This window comes from Populus trichocarpa, chromosome 9 (genome assembly GCF_000002775.5).
Source record: "Populus trichocarpa isolate Nisqually-1 chromosome 9, P.trichocarpa_v4.1, whole genome shotgun sequence".
Classification (NCBI taxonomy): domain Eukaryota; kingdom Viridiplantae; phylum Streptophyta; class Magnoliopsida; order Malpighiales; family Salicaceae; genus Populus; species Populus trichocarpa.
The window spans coordinates 4,521,657-4,539,883 of NC_037293.2; the positions used below are offsets into that span (position 1 = coordinate 4,521,657).

The 18,227-nt window shown below is 35.7% G+C and overlaps 3 protein-coding genes across 3 annotated transcripts; all 3 read left to right on the forward strand.

The window, feature by feature from the left end:
- The first annotated feature begins 6,842 nt into the window (after positions 1-6,842).
- Positions 6,843-10,131, forward strand: LOC7468624 (pentatricopeptide repeat-containing protein At4g13650). The gene is made up of 2 exons (XM_024608055.2): positions 6,843-9,051; positions 9,207-10,131. The coding sequence occupies exon 1, from the start codon at positions 7,036-7,038 to the stop codon at positions 8,887-8,889; it is 1,854 nt and encodes a 617-aa protein (XP_024463823.1). The 5' UTR covers positions 6,843-7,035; the 3' UTR covers positions 8,890-9,051; positions 9,207-10,131.
- Positions 10,132-10,483: 352 nt separating this feature from the next.
- On the forward strand, positions 10,484-13,029 carry LOC7468623 (uncharacterized). The gene is made up of 5 exons (XM_024608056.2): positions 10,484-10,625; positions 10,732-10,993; positions 11,326-11,571; positions 11,668-12,366; positions 12,593-13,029. Exons 2-5 carry the CDS (start codon positions 10,732-10,734, stop codon positions 12,634-12,636), a joined length of 1,251 nt encoding a protein of 416 aa, XP_024463824.1. The 5' UTR covers positions 10,484-10,625; the 3' UTR covers positions 12,637-13,029.
- Positions 13,030-14,441: 1,412 nt separating this feature from the next.
- On the forward strand, positions 14,442-16,565 carry LOC7468622 (L-type lectin-domain containing receptor kinase SIT2). Its single transcript, XM_024608587.2, has one exon. The coding sequence runs from the start codon at positions 14,445-14,447 to the stop codon at positions 16,467-16,469; it is 2,025 nt and encodes a 674-aa protein (XP_024464355.1). The 5' UTR covers positions 14,442-14,444; the 3' UTR covers positions 16,470-16,565.
- The last annotated feature ends 1,662 nt before the right edge of the window (positions 16,566-18,227 follow it).

Consider the following 18,227-nt stretch of genomic DNA (forward strand, 5'->3'; position numbering starts at 1 on the left):
AATAAATAAAAATAAAAGAAAAGGGATTAAAGTTGATATAAAAATAAAATTATATCAAATTTTAAGAAATGAAACTAGAAAAAAGTAAAAAAATATTCAAAATAATATATATATATATATATAGCAATTAAAAAATTGAGAAAGAAATTTAATATAATAAATAAATAATAAGATATTATTTTAATTTTATGTAACTTCTGTAAAGTGTATTCTACTCAAAATAAAAACAAATATTTTTTTAAAAGCCAACATTGTGTTTTCTGTCAATTAATTCTTCTAATGGTAAATAAACCCAAGAAATCTTTTAAAATTACTTTTCATAAAATAAACAAGTATAAGTAATACAATCTAATTATAACAAGGCACCTTCGTATTTGTAAAAAACAAAAATGATAAAATATCACAATTTAAAAAATATTTAAGAAAATAATCCATTTAACAAGTTGCACATGATATCTACAAGTTGGGAGCCACTTGTATTATTAGCAACTCTTTTAAACTGTTAAATGCCTGACATATATTACAATATTGTTAAAGGTAGAGAATGATTCATTTATCTCTATGTTTCTTGTGTAGCTCATTTAAATTTTTTTTTATGGAATCATTTGTCTTTAGATAACTCATATAGCCCATTTTAATGATATTGTTAAATCAACTCTTTTCAATCTTAAATTAAAAGCTGGAAAATCATTAGCAAGAACTGGATTCCAATGTTTTGTTTTAAATTCTTGATGTTAGCAATGATATGAGTTAACGAATGAAAAGAAAGGTTTTTATTTGAATTTTTTTTCCTTAGCAAAAAAAAAAAAAAAACCCCTTATAATTTGGGGTTTCAACTCAGGTTTCCGAGTTCAAATAAAAAAAGAAATTGCTTCCACATCTCATGCAACAATCACCTCCTTGTTCTTATGTAATTTGTGTTTAAAACGCAAAAATTGGATAGTAGAGTTTTATATTATTATCATATGCCAGTGATAATAACATTCGGATATTAATTGGAGAATTCTAAGAAAGTGAAGTTGGAACAATCTGTTCTCTTTTAATCAAAGTGTTTCTCTTCTTTTTCTTTTGAACAACAAATTCTCTTAAAAGTTGATGGAGAATAATGTGAAAGAATCCCAACTTGTTTGTTTTTGCGGTAGGAAAACTATTTTTTTATTTAAAATTAAATTTTTAGTGTTTTTAAATCGTTTTGATGTGTCGATATCAAAAATAAATTTTAAAATATATAAAAAATATTATTTTAATATATTTTCAAGTAAAAAGCACTTTAAAAACACAATCAATATCGCAATACCAAAATCACTATCAAGGAATAAAGAGAGCTATGTATGTGACCACGAATTAAAGAAACTTTGGGCAGGGGATAAGGAATGAGGCACTTTATGCCATGAGACTTTTGAAATATGAGAGTGGGCAAATTGCTTTTCATTATATTGCGTGAAAAACAAAACTCATTTCCTTATTTTTGCCACAAATATGAAAGCAAAAGGCTGCGGATTTTGTTTTTAGGGATAGCCAAGGCCGAAAGAGAGGTGAAGGGTTTCGATTATTTCCTACTATTCTCTGCCGCAAGCAGAAAAAGGAAGAGCTTTTGCATAAATTAAAAGAAACCTAAGAGATTTGTTGATTTCATTTCCAATCCTCTCATACAACACTGTGTTTTGTCTTTTTTTTTTATAGTGTATTTAAAAATGTAATTGTGATTGCTTTTTAAAATACTTTTCATTCAGAAAAGTATGTCAATAATATATTTTTTATTTTTTTAAAATAATTTTTGAGATCATCACATCAAAATAATTTGAAAACATCAAAAACATATTAATTTAAAAAAAAAAATTTAAATTTTTTCAAAAATACTTTTAAAACACAATGTCAAACAGACCTTTTTTTTTTTACCTTTTTTTTTTATCCTTGTACACTGTTATTTTGGATTCTAGCTTTCAATTACCATGCCACGTGGTTCTCTGGATGTAAAAAAAACAAAGTTCTTATATTTTAGTTGATATTTAATTTTGCAAAAAAAAAAAAAAAAACTTGCTTCTATTGATTGAAAAATAATGAACCTACATGGACCCAAATTGACATCACCCAAACAGTTTTTCCTTTTTAAATATTCTAAACGTGCCATTTTATTTTTTTGCCTTAAGATTTTGTCAAATTTTTTTTATCCCTTTAGTTTGAAAACTATTTTTTTTTGCTTCAAAACTTTATTTTCTTTATACATCAGTCTATGATTTTGAGAGATAAGAGAAAAAGTCAGTTGTAAAAAAAAAAAAAATATTCAGTTGACTACATTTGAACAATAAAAATGGTTAATTTTGGTGTCAACATGTTCTATTCGATGAGAGAAGATTGATAATGATTGTTTTTGTTTTTCTATAAACATGCTGAAAAAGCAGATTGAAGTGTGTTTGGATTGTTTTGATTTGGTTAATTTTGGGGTTTTGAGTGATTCTTGGGCTGATAAAGTGATTTAGAGGTATTTTGGGTGTTTTAAAGTAAAAATGACTTGAAAATTAGGTTTTAGATCCTTAATTTTCTGATTATTGAAGGTGCCTTAAAAATATAACAATAAACAATAAGTTGCTTGTCATTACTAGCGACTTGTTGCCCATTAAAAAAAAAGAGCAAACGAAGTTATTTGTTCTTGAAAAAAATAAGATAAAATTCAAACATGGACTAGGCTTTTTAATTAAGACTAGACATATGAGTCTAACCTAACTTCAGATTGGATTAGACTTTCCATGACTATCTTTTGAATTGACTCAACTTGATCGCTAGTTGATGGGCTTGACAGGGTGACTGAACTTGACCATTCCATGCTTTCCTGCAAACACAAGTTGTCCTGAAAACACAAGTCCTCTATCAAATATATGGGATTATATGATGTTTAAGTCATAAAATGAAGGAGGAGAAATAATATATATGAAAGAAAAGGAGAATGGAGAGTATAGGAAGTGTGTGTGATTGTATGAACTTGTGTTGTTTTGTGTGATGTTCCTGCATGAACTTATGAATGAGATTGCGTATAAAACTTATTGAGTGAACTAGTGTAATGTCATTGTGTGGACTTTTTATATATATATTTTTTTATTTGGTGACCTGAAGTATTTATAGATCTTGGTCACAACAACTTACCTTTTGAAGAGTAGTGTAATAATAAAGAATATTTTTGTCCTTGCAGGTATCTATTGATGAGTAGAGAAAAATGAGCTATTAGTTTTTGTGTCAATTGTGAAAATGTTAACGCTCGTGAGAAATTGGTAAGGGAGGTAGGTGCCGTTTAAGAGGACATGCTTACAAGGAGATAGCCATTGATGAGAAAAACACATGAGATTAGATGTCATAACAATTTTCTTGGAAGTTGTAATTGTTGACCTTTGGGTCACAATTAATATTTATATATTTTAATGGTAATTGAATAAAATGTCCTAGGCATAGAGGAACCACACCAATCCATCCCGAACTTGGTTTGTATATTATATGGATGATCCGATTCGCAAGGACCATGATTGAGAATTGTTCGATCGTCTTTCTCTGAGGAAGGGGCGAAACATAATCAACCTTTGCCATGGGTTGATTTCAGCTACTCTTTTGGGGAGGACTAAAAGAACAAACTAAATTGAAATATTAAAGAAATATTAAAATAATAATATATTAGAAAAACTGTGTTGTATAACTTCATTCAAAGAAACTGATGCTTGGTTGAGAATAAGTTTAAACATATTTAATATGAAGATCACATCAATAAACATGAAGAATTAAATGAAGAAATCAATCAACAAGTCCAAGATGCAAAGAAGGTAAAGATTTAGTTCTTAAGGATTCATTTTAGTGCAAATTATGTAAATCTTTATATTTTACTTGATATCACAAATTAAAATAAATTCACACACTTTGCATTGCATGCACTTTACAAGGTAAAGATTTTGTTTTTTTTTATTTGGTGACCTGAAGTATTTATAGATCTTGGTCACAACAGCTTACCTTTTGAAGAGTAGTGTAGTAATAAAGAATATTTTTTTCCTTGCAGGTATCTATTGATGAATGGAGAAAAATGAGCTATTAGTTGTTGTGTCTTGTTGTGTTAATTGTGGAAAGGTTAACGCTCGTGAGTAATTGGTAAGGGAGGCAGGTGCCCTTTAAGAGGACATGCTTACAAGGAGATAGTCATTGATGAGAAAAACACATGAGATTAGGTGTCATAACGACTTTCTTGGTAGTTGTAATTGTTGACCTTTGGGTCACATATTAATATTTATATATTTTAATGATAATTGAATAAAAATGGATTAATGATATGCTTGGTTGACAATAAGTTTAAACATATTTTATATGAAGATTACATCAATAAACATGAAGAATTAAATGAAGAAATTAATCAACAAGTTCAAGATGCAAAGAAGGTGAAGATTTAGCTATTAAGGATTCATTTTAGTGCAAATTAAGTAAATCTTTATATTTTACTTGATATCATAAATTAAAATAAATTCACACATTTTACATTGCATGTATTATAGGATTGAAATGCAAAGATTCATCAGGTTTAAAACTGTTAAATCTGAATTTTAAGTTGAACCGGTTGACCGCTTGGCTATACCAAGCGAACCGGTCGACCGCTTGTTCATTAAGGATGAACACTTGGGAATCTATAGGAACTGGTCGACCAATTGGCTTGACCACTTTGAACCGGTTGACCATTTGAGCTGTCAGAGGAACAATAACGATTATAAACGAGTACTTTTTGCTAGAATTATATATATATATAGTTTGTCGGTCCAATTAAAGAATTAAAAACAAATTTTGAATATATATCACATACAAGCTATTTTAAGAGAAAAAACAACTTTAAAATTATCAATCATGGACTAATGATATGCTTGGTTGAGAATAAGTTTAAACATATTTTATATGAAGATTACATCAATAAACATGAAGAATTAAATGAAAAAATCAATCAACAAGTTCAAGATGCAAAGAAGGTGAAGATTTAGCTATTAAGGATTCATTTTAGTGCAAATTAAGTAAATCTTTATATTTTACTTGATATCATAAATTAAAATAAATTCACACATTTTACATTGCATGCACTATAGGATTGAAATGCAAAGATTCATCAGGTTTAAAACTGTTAAATCTGAATTTTAAGTTGAATCGGTTGACCGCTTGGCTATACCAAGTGAACCGGTCGACCGCTTGTTCATTAGGGATGAACACTTGGGAATCTATAGGAACTGGTCGACCAATTGGCTTGACCACTTTGAACCGGTTGACCATTTGAGCTGTCAGAGGAGCAATAACGATTATAAACGAGTACTTTTTGCTAGAATCATATATATATATATATATATATATATATATATATATATAGTTTGTTTGTCCAATTAAAGAATTAAAAACAAATTTTGAATATATATCACATACAAGCTATTTTAAAAGAAAAAACAACTTCAAAATTATCAATCCTAAATCATATTCATATTTGTGCATTAAAACCTTCATATTTTTGCACAAAAGTATAAATTTTCACACTCACTATAGTTAAACACCTTCATACATTCCAAGTGCTATTGAGTGAGCTATAGAGATATAAACTCCAATTATATTATCTACTATTTGAGAGAGTGTTGCTATATTTCAAACAATTGTAATCCTTCAAGAGTTTAAGTGAAAAACTTTTAAAGAGGGTATTTCTATAATATAGGGAAAAATCATAGTCAATGTAGGGTATTTCTATAATGACCTGCTAACAAGCTATAAGTCTGAAAAGAAAAATAATAAGAAGGTGAGTTCAACAACTCAATGAGTAGCTAATGCTAAATATACATATACGAGGTAATATACAACAATTAGGAATATATATACAAATATGACTTTAAGTTCTTACATGAAAGTTTCTCAAATAGGTCATAACAAGAATATCATAAGGTAAAGCTCATCAGAAAATCAAAATGCAATGAACATGACGCTTTGTACTGTGGAATGATAAATCACCACAAATTGGTGACTCCCCCGACCAATTAGAGTTCAAATATGATGTGTATAAAGACTAATACTACCATGTTAGCATAAGTATTTTGACTGACATGCTATAGGTTCATATCATAATAACACGGATAAATTCATAAATCAAGGCTTAACTCATGACATCAATTAAATGAGAGCTATCAATTCAGAAGTATATAATGGTTCATATCAAAGATTTAATTTCAATAAGTGATCATGCTTAATCATAAACAAAGAATAAATAACAATATAAGAATTACCAAGAAGCATAATCAATTCCATATAAACAATTCAAGTATTTATACTAATTCTTTAGCATATAAAAAATTATGTACTCATCTGACTCAAAAGTAGAAATAACACAGAAATAGACCCCAAAGACAATCCTACTAATGTTTCATAGGTAGAATATCAAGATTATCTGAATATAAAAGGAGACATTCTCAAATATATCTTGAAAAGAATATACAATCTATTTAATATATCTTGCTATGTTTTAAATCATGTTACCTTAAGATCAAAGTTAAAAAAAACTTCTTATGAGATTTGAAGAGATATGAAACCTAACATTTCTTATTTTAAAGGTTCAAAATATTTTATTTTTAGTACTAAAGAATAATTTGGATAATTTTAACTTAAAATTTGATGTTAATATTTTTCTTGATTTTTTTTTTGGCAAGACTTATAGAGTATATAGTAATAGAACATTTTATCTTGAGAAATAGATGCATGTTGTATTTAAAAAAACTCAAAACAGCAAAATTATTGAAATTTTAGATCACATTTTAATGAAAGTTATCCAAAAATAGTTTGAACTTGGAAAAGAAAAAAGAAAAAGAAAAAGAAAAAGAGAAAAAGAAAGAAAATCTTCAGGAAACGTAAAAGTCACCGCTTAGGAAAAACACGGATCAGGAAGCAAATCAGACGGAAAAGGATTATGGGCTTGAAGATGGACAGATACAGACAGGCTGACCTGAACCTGAAAATCAGCTGGGCTTTCATTTCACATTTGAACGAACGAAGGCAATGAGCTTGTGTTCTTCCGCTTCTCCCCTACGGAAACTGAAAGTATCCAAATCCGCCAACCACCTGCTTTCCCGCGCTTTAACAAGCCACAACCACCATGAGGAACACAGTAGCAGCCGCACCTTCAACAGCAACCAGAACACATCAAGCCCAGTTGATTCTGATCTCATTGCTGAATTCACGCGACATGGCTCTCTATCTAATCCTTACTTTCTCAACAAAATCGTTTCCTTTTGTGCCAAATCCGGTTCTTTCCATTTGGGAATTCAAGCCCACTCAACTATTCTCAAATTGGGTTTTATTTCAAACGTGTATATTTGTAGTGCTGTTGTTGATATGTATGCAAAATGCGGCGAAATTTCAAGTGCACGAGTATTGTTTGATCAAATGCCTCAAAGAACTGTTGTTACGTGGAATTCGTTGATTTACGGGTATTTGGCTGTCAATTGTCCGAAAATAGCTATTGAATTGTTTATCAAGATGTTAAAAGCTGCTATAAATGTGTCAGCGTTTAGTGTTTCGAGTTGTCTGGCAGGTTGCTCGCAATTAGAGGCCAGAGAAGTCGGGACTCAGGTTCATGGGCTAATTTTGAAAACTGGATTGGGTTATAATGTTGTTGTGGGAACGAGCTTGGTTGATATGTACTCAAAGTGTGGCGATGTTGATGATTCCAGGCTGGTTTTTGATCATATGGTGAATAGGAATGTAATTACTTGGACTTCTATGGTTACTGGGTATTCACAGATTGAAAAACCTGATGAAGCAATGGCTTTGGTTAAAGAAATGGTGCTTCAGGATCTCAGGCCAAATTGTGTAACCTATAACAGCTTGCTAAGTTCATTTTCTGGTCCTGATTGTTTAAGTTATTGCTTGCAAGTTCATTGTTGTATAATTCAATTAGGTTTAGAGTCTAATGTGTATATAGCAGCTACACTGGTCACCGTGTATTCAAAATGTAGTAGTAGTTTAGAGGACTTCAAGAAGGTGTGCTCAGTTGTTATGACATGTGACAATATAGCTTGGAATGCAGTCATTGCTGGTTACTCAAAATTAGGGCGTCATGAGGAAGCTCTCAGATGTTTCCATGAAATGAAGCAGGCTGGTATTGATATAGACTCTTACACGTTAACAAGCGTGGTAGGAGCAATTGGGAATAGTTCATTTCTTGAAGAGGGAAAGGCAATGCATGCTCTCATTCACAGAACTGGCTATATTTCACACTTGAATGTTCAAAACGGGCTTGTTTCCATGTATGCGAGATGTGGAGCCATCGGTGATTCGAAGAGAGTCTTTTGGTTCATGGAGGAACATGATGTGATCTCATGGAATGCACTTCTAACAGCATTTGCTCATCATGGATATGGCAGAGAGGCTGTGGAATTGTTTGAACAAATGAGAAAAACTGAAATCAAGCCGAATAGTTCTACCTTCCTAGCTGTGCTGTGTGCTTGTAGCCATGTTGGTTTTGTGGATAAGGGAATTGAGTATTTTGACACGATGAAAAGTGATATTTTGCTAGAACCCCTTAAAGTAGAGCATTATGCCAGTCTTGTAGATACTTTTGGTCGAGCTGGGTATCTTAATGAGGCGGAAGCCTTCATTAATAGCATGCCTATAGTACCAGCGCCCTCAGTCTATAAAGCTCTTCTTAGTGCTAGTCTGGTTCATGGAAATAGAGAGATTGCTGCACGTTCTGCAAAAAAGCTTCTAGAGCTCTGGCCTAATGATCCAGCGACATATGTACTGCTATCCAGTGTATTGACTGTGGACGGTAATTGGGACGATGCAGCAGATTTACGGAAACTGATGTGTGATAGAGGGCTAAGGAAGAAGCCTGGTTATAGTTGGACTTGAGAGAACGGATGCCTGGTTTTTTTCTTGCAATATCCAGCCCAGTGTCATTGCAGCAGAATAGTAGCTGGTTTTGAACAGTCATTGTCAGGCAGTGGCTGACAGAACTTTTTACCTGGTTTGCTTTTAGCATACAGGAGTGATCAGCTATTTGGGTGAGAAATGGTAAGAAATTTTCCATAAATCTGCATTTTAAACCACTTGGTGTATCTTCTTTACTGTATTATTGAGAATGCACAATGGACTTTGCAAATCTGCTATCGTAATTGGCTTAGATTATTGTACGGGGCATGAAATAATGATGGATTTACTTTTGACAGTTCTCAAATCAACTGTCTGAAAGGATGAGTCAAGGTTACAGATTTCAAGTCTCTATTCTTTTGATCCAGCCATACAGAAGAGTGCGGATGGGTGATTGTGCATGATGAACTATGGGAATGGGAGGAAGAAATAGCATGATGCACTGCCGGTGAACCAAACTGCTAGCCACTAGTTTGTTGTGCTTTAAGATTTGCCCTGCATCAGAATAGAAGCAGAACCATGAAATGCAGTGTGTCCCATGAATTACTAAAATAGCCAAGGCGGGCGCTGCACCTTTTGGCAGGGTGCGAGCCATCCCCAACACCCCCCACGCCCCTCTATTATTTTTCAAAAGTTATTTTGACCCCATATGTCTAAGGTTTATATCAATTACCCCCTCCAAAAGTTTGCTTATTTTAGTTGTCACCTTCATCCTTGTATTTTTCTCACGTTTCCCCTCATTTATTTTACTCCATCCCTGCCACTGAAGACAGTCATCGATTGTTCAACACCAGTGAGATCCAAATAGTCAAAGCATCATGGAGGTAAAAAAATTATATGGGAACATCCAGAGATTCTCGAGAAGGGAGAAAAGGAAAGAAAAATTTCATAGATGAATTACTAACGTATTCCCTAAAAAGTTTAGATTGTAATGAGATTCCATCATTTTTTTTGTTCATTATCTTTCTGCTTTTCCTTGCTCTTTCACTCTCGTTTTGGTTTGGCTGTCCCCCTCAATCTTTAGCTTTTGGTACAAGGAAGTTTCATGAGGGTCATACATTTTCATGTGATGTAAACTTTTTTTTTCTTCGTTTATTGGCAATTACATTTTTTCTTGGACAAAAAATAAGATGGAAAGTCACAATGTAGTTCCACCAGACCCCGAGCGATCTGGGATTAAAGTTGAATTGAGTTAAATAGAAACAGCTAAAGGTTTGAGAAGAATCTACATAAAAATATAGATTGGTTGTGATTTTTCTTTTCCTATAGAAGCTTGTGCTTATTTGAAGTGAATTTGATATGAGAGAAGTCTAACATGCGAAGAATTTACTTGTTCATAAATTTTGTATCTCTTCACGCCTTGGTTATTGTTTTGGATTTGATGCTCACGCTTTTGAGGTTTTCTTATAACCAAAGTTTGTGTGTTCGAGACAATGTAGTAAGTTTTCCTTGTCAGAATTGAGACAAAGCGGGGCGCAGCTAAATTGATGGCGATAGTCAGGGTTAGGATGGTTGTCGCCTTCTGTATATGATTATGATCTGGAAACAAGGAGGGCGGGCGGGCGGGGGGGCTTCATTTTTTAACCATGGACCATGGTGGCTGGTGTTTTGCTGTGGTCGATCAAGGCGACCATGCAAGAGGAAATACCTCTTTGAAGCCATAAGACTAAAAAAGGGGAAACATTCATGCAGGCTTAGTCAACTTGCTATTTCAGGAGGTGACTTTTTGTGACAAGCAATTGCAATCAATTTAACTGCATTATCTTATTGCCACATGTAAAATTGGAGCCCACAAGTCTCTCTACCTTTTGGCTTTTACCACAGATGACATGCGGCTCTTGTTCACTGCCTGTGCAAGAACTCCGGGAAAGAGATGCTTGGGCATCCCCCGTTCTCTTAAATTTCCCTCTATGTAATAAGAGATGCAGAAAAAAGGATGGACATTTGGGGAGAAACGCAACGCTGAAGGAAATGATGGCACACCCTCAATCACGTACTGGAGCAATGGCTCCAATTGCTGTCAGGCACAGACATGGTAACGGCCCTAGAACTCCAACCAGCCCAACCGTGGAAGAACTTCTACGAGGTAATTGCATAAACTCTAATATAACCATCCATGATAGAAGAAAGGGTTAATGGTTCTGTTTCTCCAAGGAGGCTTGAACTCGAGTGTAATAGGAAATGGGAATAACAAGTGGTTGAGCTATTGCTTATCGGCAGCTTAAGAATATTTTAGGATTTGTTTATGTTCAGTTCATACATCAACTCTTTCTTCAGATATTGAGAATTGATAACAAATGTGTTTTAATTTAGCTTACAACGTAATTTGTTCGTGAAAAATAAATGCTTTTAATTGATACCAAAGTCACGAAAATTCATGTTCCTGTCACTTCTGACCTATGAGGTTTGCATGAGCAGCTGAGGAAGTATCTAGGTGGTCACCACACTCCTCACCAACTTTTTGGAAGGACCATGACCTGGAGTATGATCAATCCCCCAATCACAAGAAATCAGTTATTGCTAAAGTGAAGGAGAGGGCCAAGAAATGGCGAAGCAATCTCATCAAAAAGAAGCATAGTGATGACAGTAACACCACTCCTCCATGGGGTGTTAGCCTGGATGATGATGAAGCTGAAGAAGATCCTGAATATCTTGGAGCGCCAAGTAGGAACACCATAAAATCTAAAGAGAGAAAAATTTCTTTGGAATATTTGCCTAAATGAATGTGCATTTAATTAACTCGTCTACATGATCTCTCAGTGTACGAATCAGAGATGGCTCCTGAGGGGTACAAGGAGGCAGCTAGACAGCATCCAAGAGCAGTTCCTGTGATACCAGAGAAGCATGTTTTGCCAAGTAGCGTGACCTGTGCTGCTGAAGACAAGCCAGTAACTGAAACCGTGAACGGGAAACAAGAAAATGAGAACTTTTCCAAGACATTATCCGAAATTATGGCAGAGAAGCTGGCACCAGCATATGCCACAGTATCTGATGCCACCCATGCCATAACTTCCAAGATTCAAAGCCTTGAAATTTCAACCCCTGAAGCATCAGATGCAACAGGATTAGACCCCGCGGGCAAAGGCAAAGCATCATCATCTGTAGCAGTACCAACCAAAGTAGCACCAGACCAAGTTGCATCAGATCCAGCCCGAGCCCCGACAGATGCAGCATCTGGTTACCATTTCAGAACCGGGGAGCAAAAATGGGATAAAGGAGTTTCAGTGAAGGAGTATATAATCCACAAATTTGAGCCAGGAGAAGATGACAGAGCACTTTCTCAAGTGATATCTCAAGCAATAAGTCCAAGAAAAGCTGCTGGTAATGTGAGTATGGTGGATAAGGTGAAAGATGCTGTCAACTCTCTTCTTCGGGGCTCGGAGTCCTCCCAACCTACAGTTTACCATTCAGCTAAGAACTCATCCTCAAATATCCCCATCTCAATCGATGCTCATGAAGGTAACTTAAATTTTTCCTTCATTCTCTAGTAGCGCAATTAATTAGAAATATTGGTGGAGAGAAGCTATAATCAGAATGGATTATAGGTTGTAACGTGATTTTATCATATTTACTATTGTTAAAAGGTTGTCCTGACCTGCTATTAGGGCTAAAATATTCAGTATAATTTGTTGACAAGTACTTCAGGAATAACTCCTTTTGCTCATGGGATATCTTGTCGTTGCAGTTACTGAAGAAGAAAATCATGGAAGGATACTTCAAGCCAACTGAATGGGGAATTCGATAGATAATATTTTTTTTTTGGCTATTCAGCGTACCAAATTCTATATATGACAATAAGTAGTTTGCCAATGACGGTGGCGATAATTGCTTAGAATTAGCGATAAGTAATTGGAGATTGTATTTTGTGGATCCCTGCACTGAATGTAACATTTCTTCCTATTCCTCATCTGAAACTAGTTCAGTCATCAAGGTGGTAGTTTACAATCAGCGATGTTAAATCACCTGATGGGATTTATCTCTAATGGCTCACTTTTGAGCAGCAGGTGAGCTTAATATCAGTGGCAAAGTGGATGGAATGGAATTCTGGAAAACACGAGGAATAGCTATTTTCTTTTACTACTGTTTTATGAGCATCAATTAACTGATCTCTGTTGATCGTAAGGTGCATTTTGCCTTATTTTTTGACTGTGAACATTACACACAGGGAGAGAGAACACAGTAACAAAATGTGTACATTCAATGCTGTTAAATTAAGATTATCAGTTCATTAATGCTGCTAATTACTTAATATAAACTACATAGCAGATATTCAAAAAGGGACATCATGGTGGTGGGGCTACGATTCGATCATTCTGGCAGGAAGATTGATGCCATGCACTTGTTTTTCATTATACTCACAGAAAAACTAATAGGCTTCGACTCTTAGCCGATGGTGAACTGATACGATTAAGTACCTAAAATGACCACCAAAACCAGATAACTGCCCTGGGAAAATACCAAAACCACGTTGCTCATGATCGCTGTCACATGTCCTTCCCAGATAGTAGTTTCAACTTCTATTACAGTAGTGTGAAAAGAGACCACCAGGACTGGGATCAGTTATCGTGCATGTTCCCGTGGTTTTGTAACGCCTCAACATGTTTTTCCTCGATAAAGCTGTTCCCATTTTCCAAACATGTGTCTTGACTGTGCTTCGAACATCATTTCTTGTAAAGGAATTCACCAAACCCGACAGGTGACTGTTTGTAGTATCCTTAGTAATCAGGGATGACATCAGACTAAATATTATCTTAAGCATGTCATTGAATTTATAATTGGGACTTGAAGGGGAGGAGCAACTGTCAATATTATGTGGTCATTACTACTTTATTTATTTATTTTTTTCTATGTGGACAAGTCAAAGAATTTTAAAAAAATCACCTTAATTCTTCTACTATTATTTGTCATGAAAATTCAAAGCAGACAACATTGGACTTCAGATGCCTGCATTTGTAGAAACTTGACCAAAATGGGAGGAACATCAGTTTAAATTATTGGCATCAAGCTTAGAGCAACCAAAACTCTCATTTTTTCTTCAAGTTGCCAAAATGTATTTCTTACCATAACTCATCTTCCAAGACAACATATATGTTGTTCTACTTGTTTTAAAAAACGAACCGCCTATGATTGACAAATTGCAATTTCATACTGAAACTTCTGTCCCTTAATTCGTTAGAACAAGCTCAAGCCCTGAATGTCAACTATATGTAGTTGAAGTTGAAGTGTTATAATTCATGTAGTTAAAATATTCTTGTTCTTCCTCCTTGAATAATAATTTTTTTGTTCTAGAATTGTCTTTGTGTGGGACCTATAGAGCCATTTAGCAGTCGCAAGCTGTTTCTAACTTCACTCGCACAATGTTTTATATTGTCATTACTTTTCTCAAGTCCAAGTTGTTGACGTTGCATCTGCGCAAAGCATGTTGATGTTTTGGCTGAAGGATTCGAATGTAAATGCAGCAAGGTTACAGCTTCGTATCACAGAAGTTCTTAAAAGGCTGAATACGCAAGCATCACCTCCTGTCTTTAATTTTCTCAATGGAAGCCTTACTTAGATCACTCCATTTTCTTCTAGCTCTTTTCATATCCTTAAAACACTTGGCTTTGGCTCAAGAGGTAAACCAATTCATCTACCATGGCTTCACGGGAGCCAACCTGAGTCTCAACGGGATTGCAAGTATTCACCCCAATGGCTTGTTGGAACTGACAAACACTTCAAAGCAGCAAATTGGTCATGCTTTCTTCCCATTTCCCTTCCATTTCAAATCATCTTTCCCCAACAATTCTAGGTCCCTTTCATTTTCTACGAACTTTGTGTTTGCCATGGTTCCCGAGACGCCTACGCGTGGTGGACATGGCATTGCGTTGGCTATTTCTCCATCTACAGAGTTCAAGGGTGCCACTGCCACTCAATATCTTGGTCTCTTTAATTCTACCACAGTCGGTTTATCTTCAAATCACCTGCTTGCCATTGAGCTTGATGCTGTGAGAAGTCCTGAATTTCGAGATATCGGAGACAATCATGTTGGGATAGATGTCAACAATTTGACATCCATTCAATCTGCTCCAGCATCATACTTTTCAAAACATGAACGGGAAAATGAAAGCTTGCAGCTCATAAGTGGGGACCCAATGCAAGTGTGGATAGACTATGATGAAATGGAGAACCTACTCAACGTAACACTAGCTCCTGTAAGTATCATGAAACCTCAAAAGCCTCTCTTGTCAACACCTATTAATCTCTCTCTAGTTGTTTTGGAGTCCATGTACGTTGGTTTCTCTTCATCCACTGGTTCTGTATCCAGTCATCACTATATTCTTGGATGGAGCTTCAACAAAAGCGGCCAAGCACAGAGCCTAGACACTTCAAAGCTCCCTTCACTTCCTCCTGAAAGAAATTCAACTAACAAACCATATTTACGAATTATGATCCCATTGATAACAGTATCTGTTTTACTCATAGCAAGTTTTGCAACTATGTACATTATGAGGAAGAGATATGAAGAAGTACACGAAGATTGGGAGCAGCAATACGGTCCTCAAAGGTTTCGCTACAAGGATCTCTACAAAGCAACTAAAGGTTTCAAAGTCAAAGGACTCCTTGGATATGGAGGTTTTGGAAGGGTTTACAGAGGAGAATTACGTTCTTCCAAGGTGGAAATTGCAGTCAAGAAAATCACTCATGATTCGAACCAGGGAATGAAGGAATTTGTAGCTGAAATTGCCACCATGGGGAGGCTAAGGCATAGGAACTTGGTACAGCTCTTAGGCTACTGTCGGCGGAAAGGAGAGCTTCTCTTGGTCTATGATTATATGCCTAACGGAAGCCTCGACAAGTTCCTATTTTGTAAAGTAAAACCAAACCTCAATTGGGCTCAGCGATATCAAATCATCAGGGGAGTAGCATCTGCCCTTCTTTACCTCCATGAAGAGTGGGAACAGGTTGTTCTGCATAGAGATGTGAAAGCTAGCAATGTTCTATTAGATGCCGATCTTAACGGACGGCTAGGAGATTTTGGGCTTGCTAAGTTTCATGACCATGGATCAACTCCCCAAACAACCAATGTGGTTGGAACAGTTGGATATCTTGCACCAGAGATTACTAGAACAGGAAAGTCAACTACCTGCAGCGATGTTTTTTCTTTTGGGACATTTATGCTCGAAGTAGCATGTGGAAGGAAGCCTGTAGAGTCAGAAAGACCACCTGAGGAGGTTGTTCTGGTTGACTGGGTACTTGAATGCTGGAAGAGAGGTGCCATTCTTGGGACAGTTGATCCTAGATTTGAAGGTAACCACGTGGAGGAAGAAATGGAGTTGGTCTTAAAGCTAGGCCTGCTCTGTACACATCGCACTCCAGCAGCTAGACCTAGCATGAGGCAAGCGATGCAATATCTGGATGGAAATGCTACTTTACCTGATTTACCACTGCACGGTGCAGGAATCGGTTTAGTTCCAGTTAGCAATGAAGCATCTACAGAACATGTTTTAACAATCTGTATATCATCAGATGAAATTTCTTCCTATTCCTTGTCCGACTCTGAATCAATCCTCAGTGGTCGTTGAACCAGCAATGCTTCATGGAGGATTGATTGCGTAAATATGTACATTAAGACTTGTTCCATGTGAAATATAGAGGAATGTGCCACAGAATTTTGAAGATTGTAGCATTTGTGGAATTTTTTTCCAATCACTTGTATCTTATGAGCTGTTATTAACTTGTACTGTTTTTCTTTACTTTGTTTAAATTTATTATTTGCATCAATAAGACTTTAGTTTAACATGTTCCGATTATAATGGACAGAAAAAAATGCAATGCATTAGCTAGATAATCGAGCTACGAGCTCGTAATTTACACTAAGAAAAATATCAGAAAATTCATGAAATTGAAGTGACAGCACATGCTACTTCAACTTATACTAAATGCAGTCTCCTCCATGAGAATAGAACCAAAAGATGTTGATGATTAAGCTTAGTTCAACACTAGTCTTTTTTTTTTTTTAGTTTAACATGGGTGTCCGGACCAGATTGCATACACTTTTTATTAACAAAAGTGGTGATTGGATCAAACTCTAATGGAGGCTGGTCTATATCTAAGATATGCATACCATAAGCCCATAGGTAAGGAGGCCTTGTTGGAGTTATTCAATTGTGTCAAGATTGTAAAGTTCATTTATTAGCAGAATGTTACGGACAGCTAGCACATCTACCCCCACAAACTCTCCTAAATTTTCAACAACTCATTAACCAGGTATAAGCTCTCACTCAAGGCGTTCTGGCATCTTAAGGGCAACATCACACTGCACCTCCTCAGCAAGTCCAACCAAAAAAGGCACCTTTAACCATCTAGATGGTGGCCCAGTGGTAAAAGCTTGGGACCAAGAGGTTTGCTCCCTCTGTGGTCTCAGGTTCGAGCCCTGTGGTTGCTCATATGATGGCCACTGGAGGCTTACATGGTCGTTAACTTCAGGACCCGTGAGATTAGTCGAGGTGCGCTCAAACTGGCCCGGACACCCACGTTAAACTAAAAAAAAAAGGCACCTTCCCATGAGGTAACTCCTCTAGTCCTAGCCCCACAACAACGGGATTTTCCTCCTATTAGAAGAAAATTATCTTATCAACAAGAGAGAGCGATACAGAGACCTTCCCACCTAAACAACTTGCTAGCTCCTTGAGGGGACACTCCTATCGAGATGACGCATTCCCAAAAAGTGATCACTTCACATACGACCCCTCGAGCCATCATGGGAAAGGAGTCAGTCATCAATCTCACCAGTCCTCGCTGGAGTCTTCCAACTCCCCTAAGCTATTTAGATGAAAGGCAGAGAGAAACATGACTGAGAGGTTCTTTTAGGAGGAGATCTACAGCCCCGAGAAGATGAAAGAGTCTTCCTTATCCAAACATGTATTGTGCATGCCGGTCTCTAAGGAGTACATATTCATAAAGATGGTATTTGCAATATCTATGCACATTAAATATGCAAAAAATTAGAGGGTTGCTGATGGATTGATGCATCTTCTATTGAAAACCCTTTATTTTTTTTTCTCATAAAGCCCATGTCTAGAAGGTACCAAGAGAAAGAAGATACATTATATAAAAGCTCAGTAGAGACCAAGACCCATAACATAAGGGTTTGGTAAAATTCTAAGCCCAATCCTTCCTAAACTCAGCTATGCGCTGGATCCAAACTCCTATGGGTCTAGCAAGATGTCAGACCTAATTTTCATAGGCATGGTTACGCGCCAAGCCTAAACACCTATGAATTGGTGAGATGCTAGACCCAACCCCTTTAAGCTCAGCTATTCGTTAGGCCCAAGAATTTA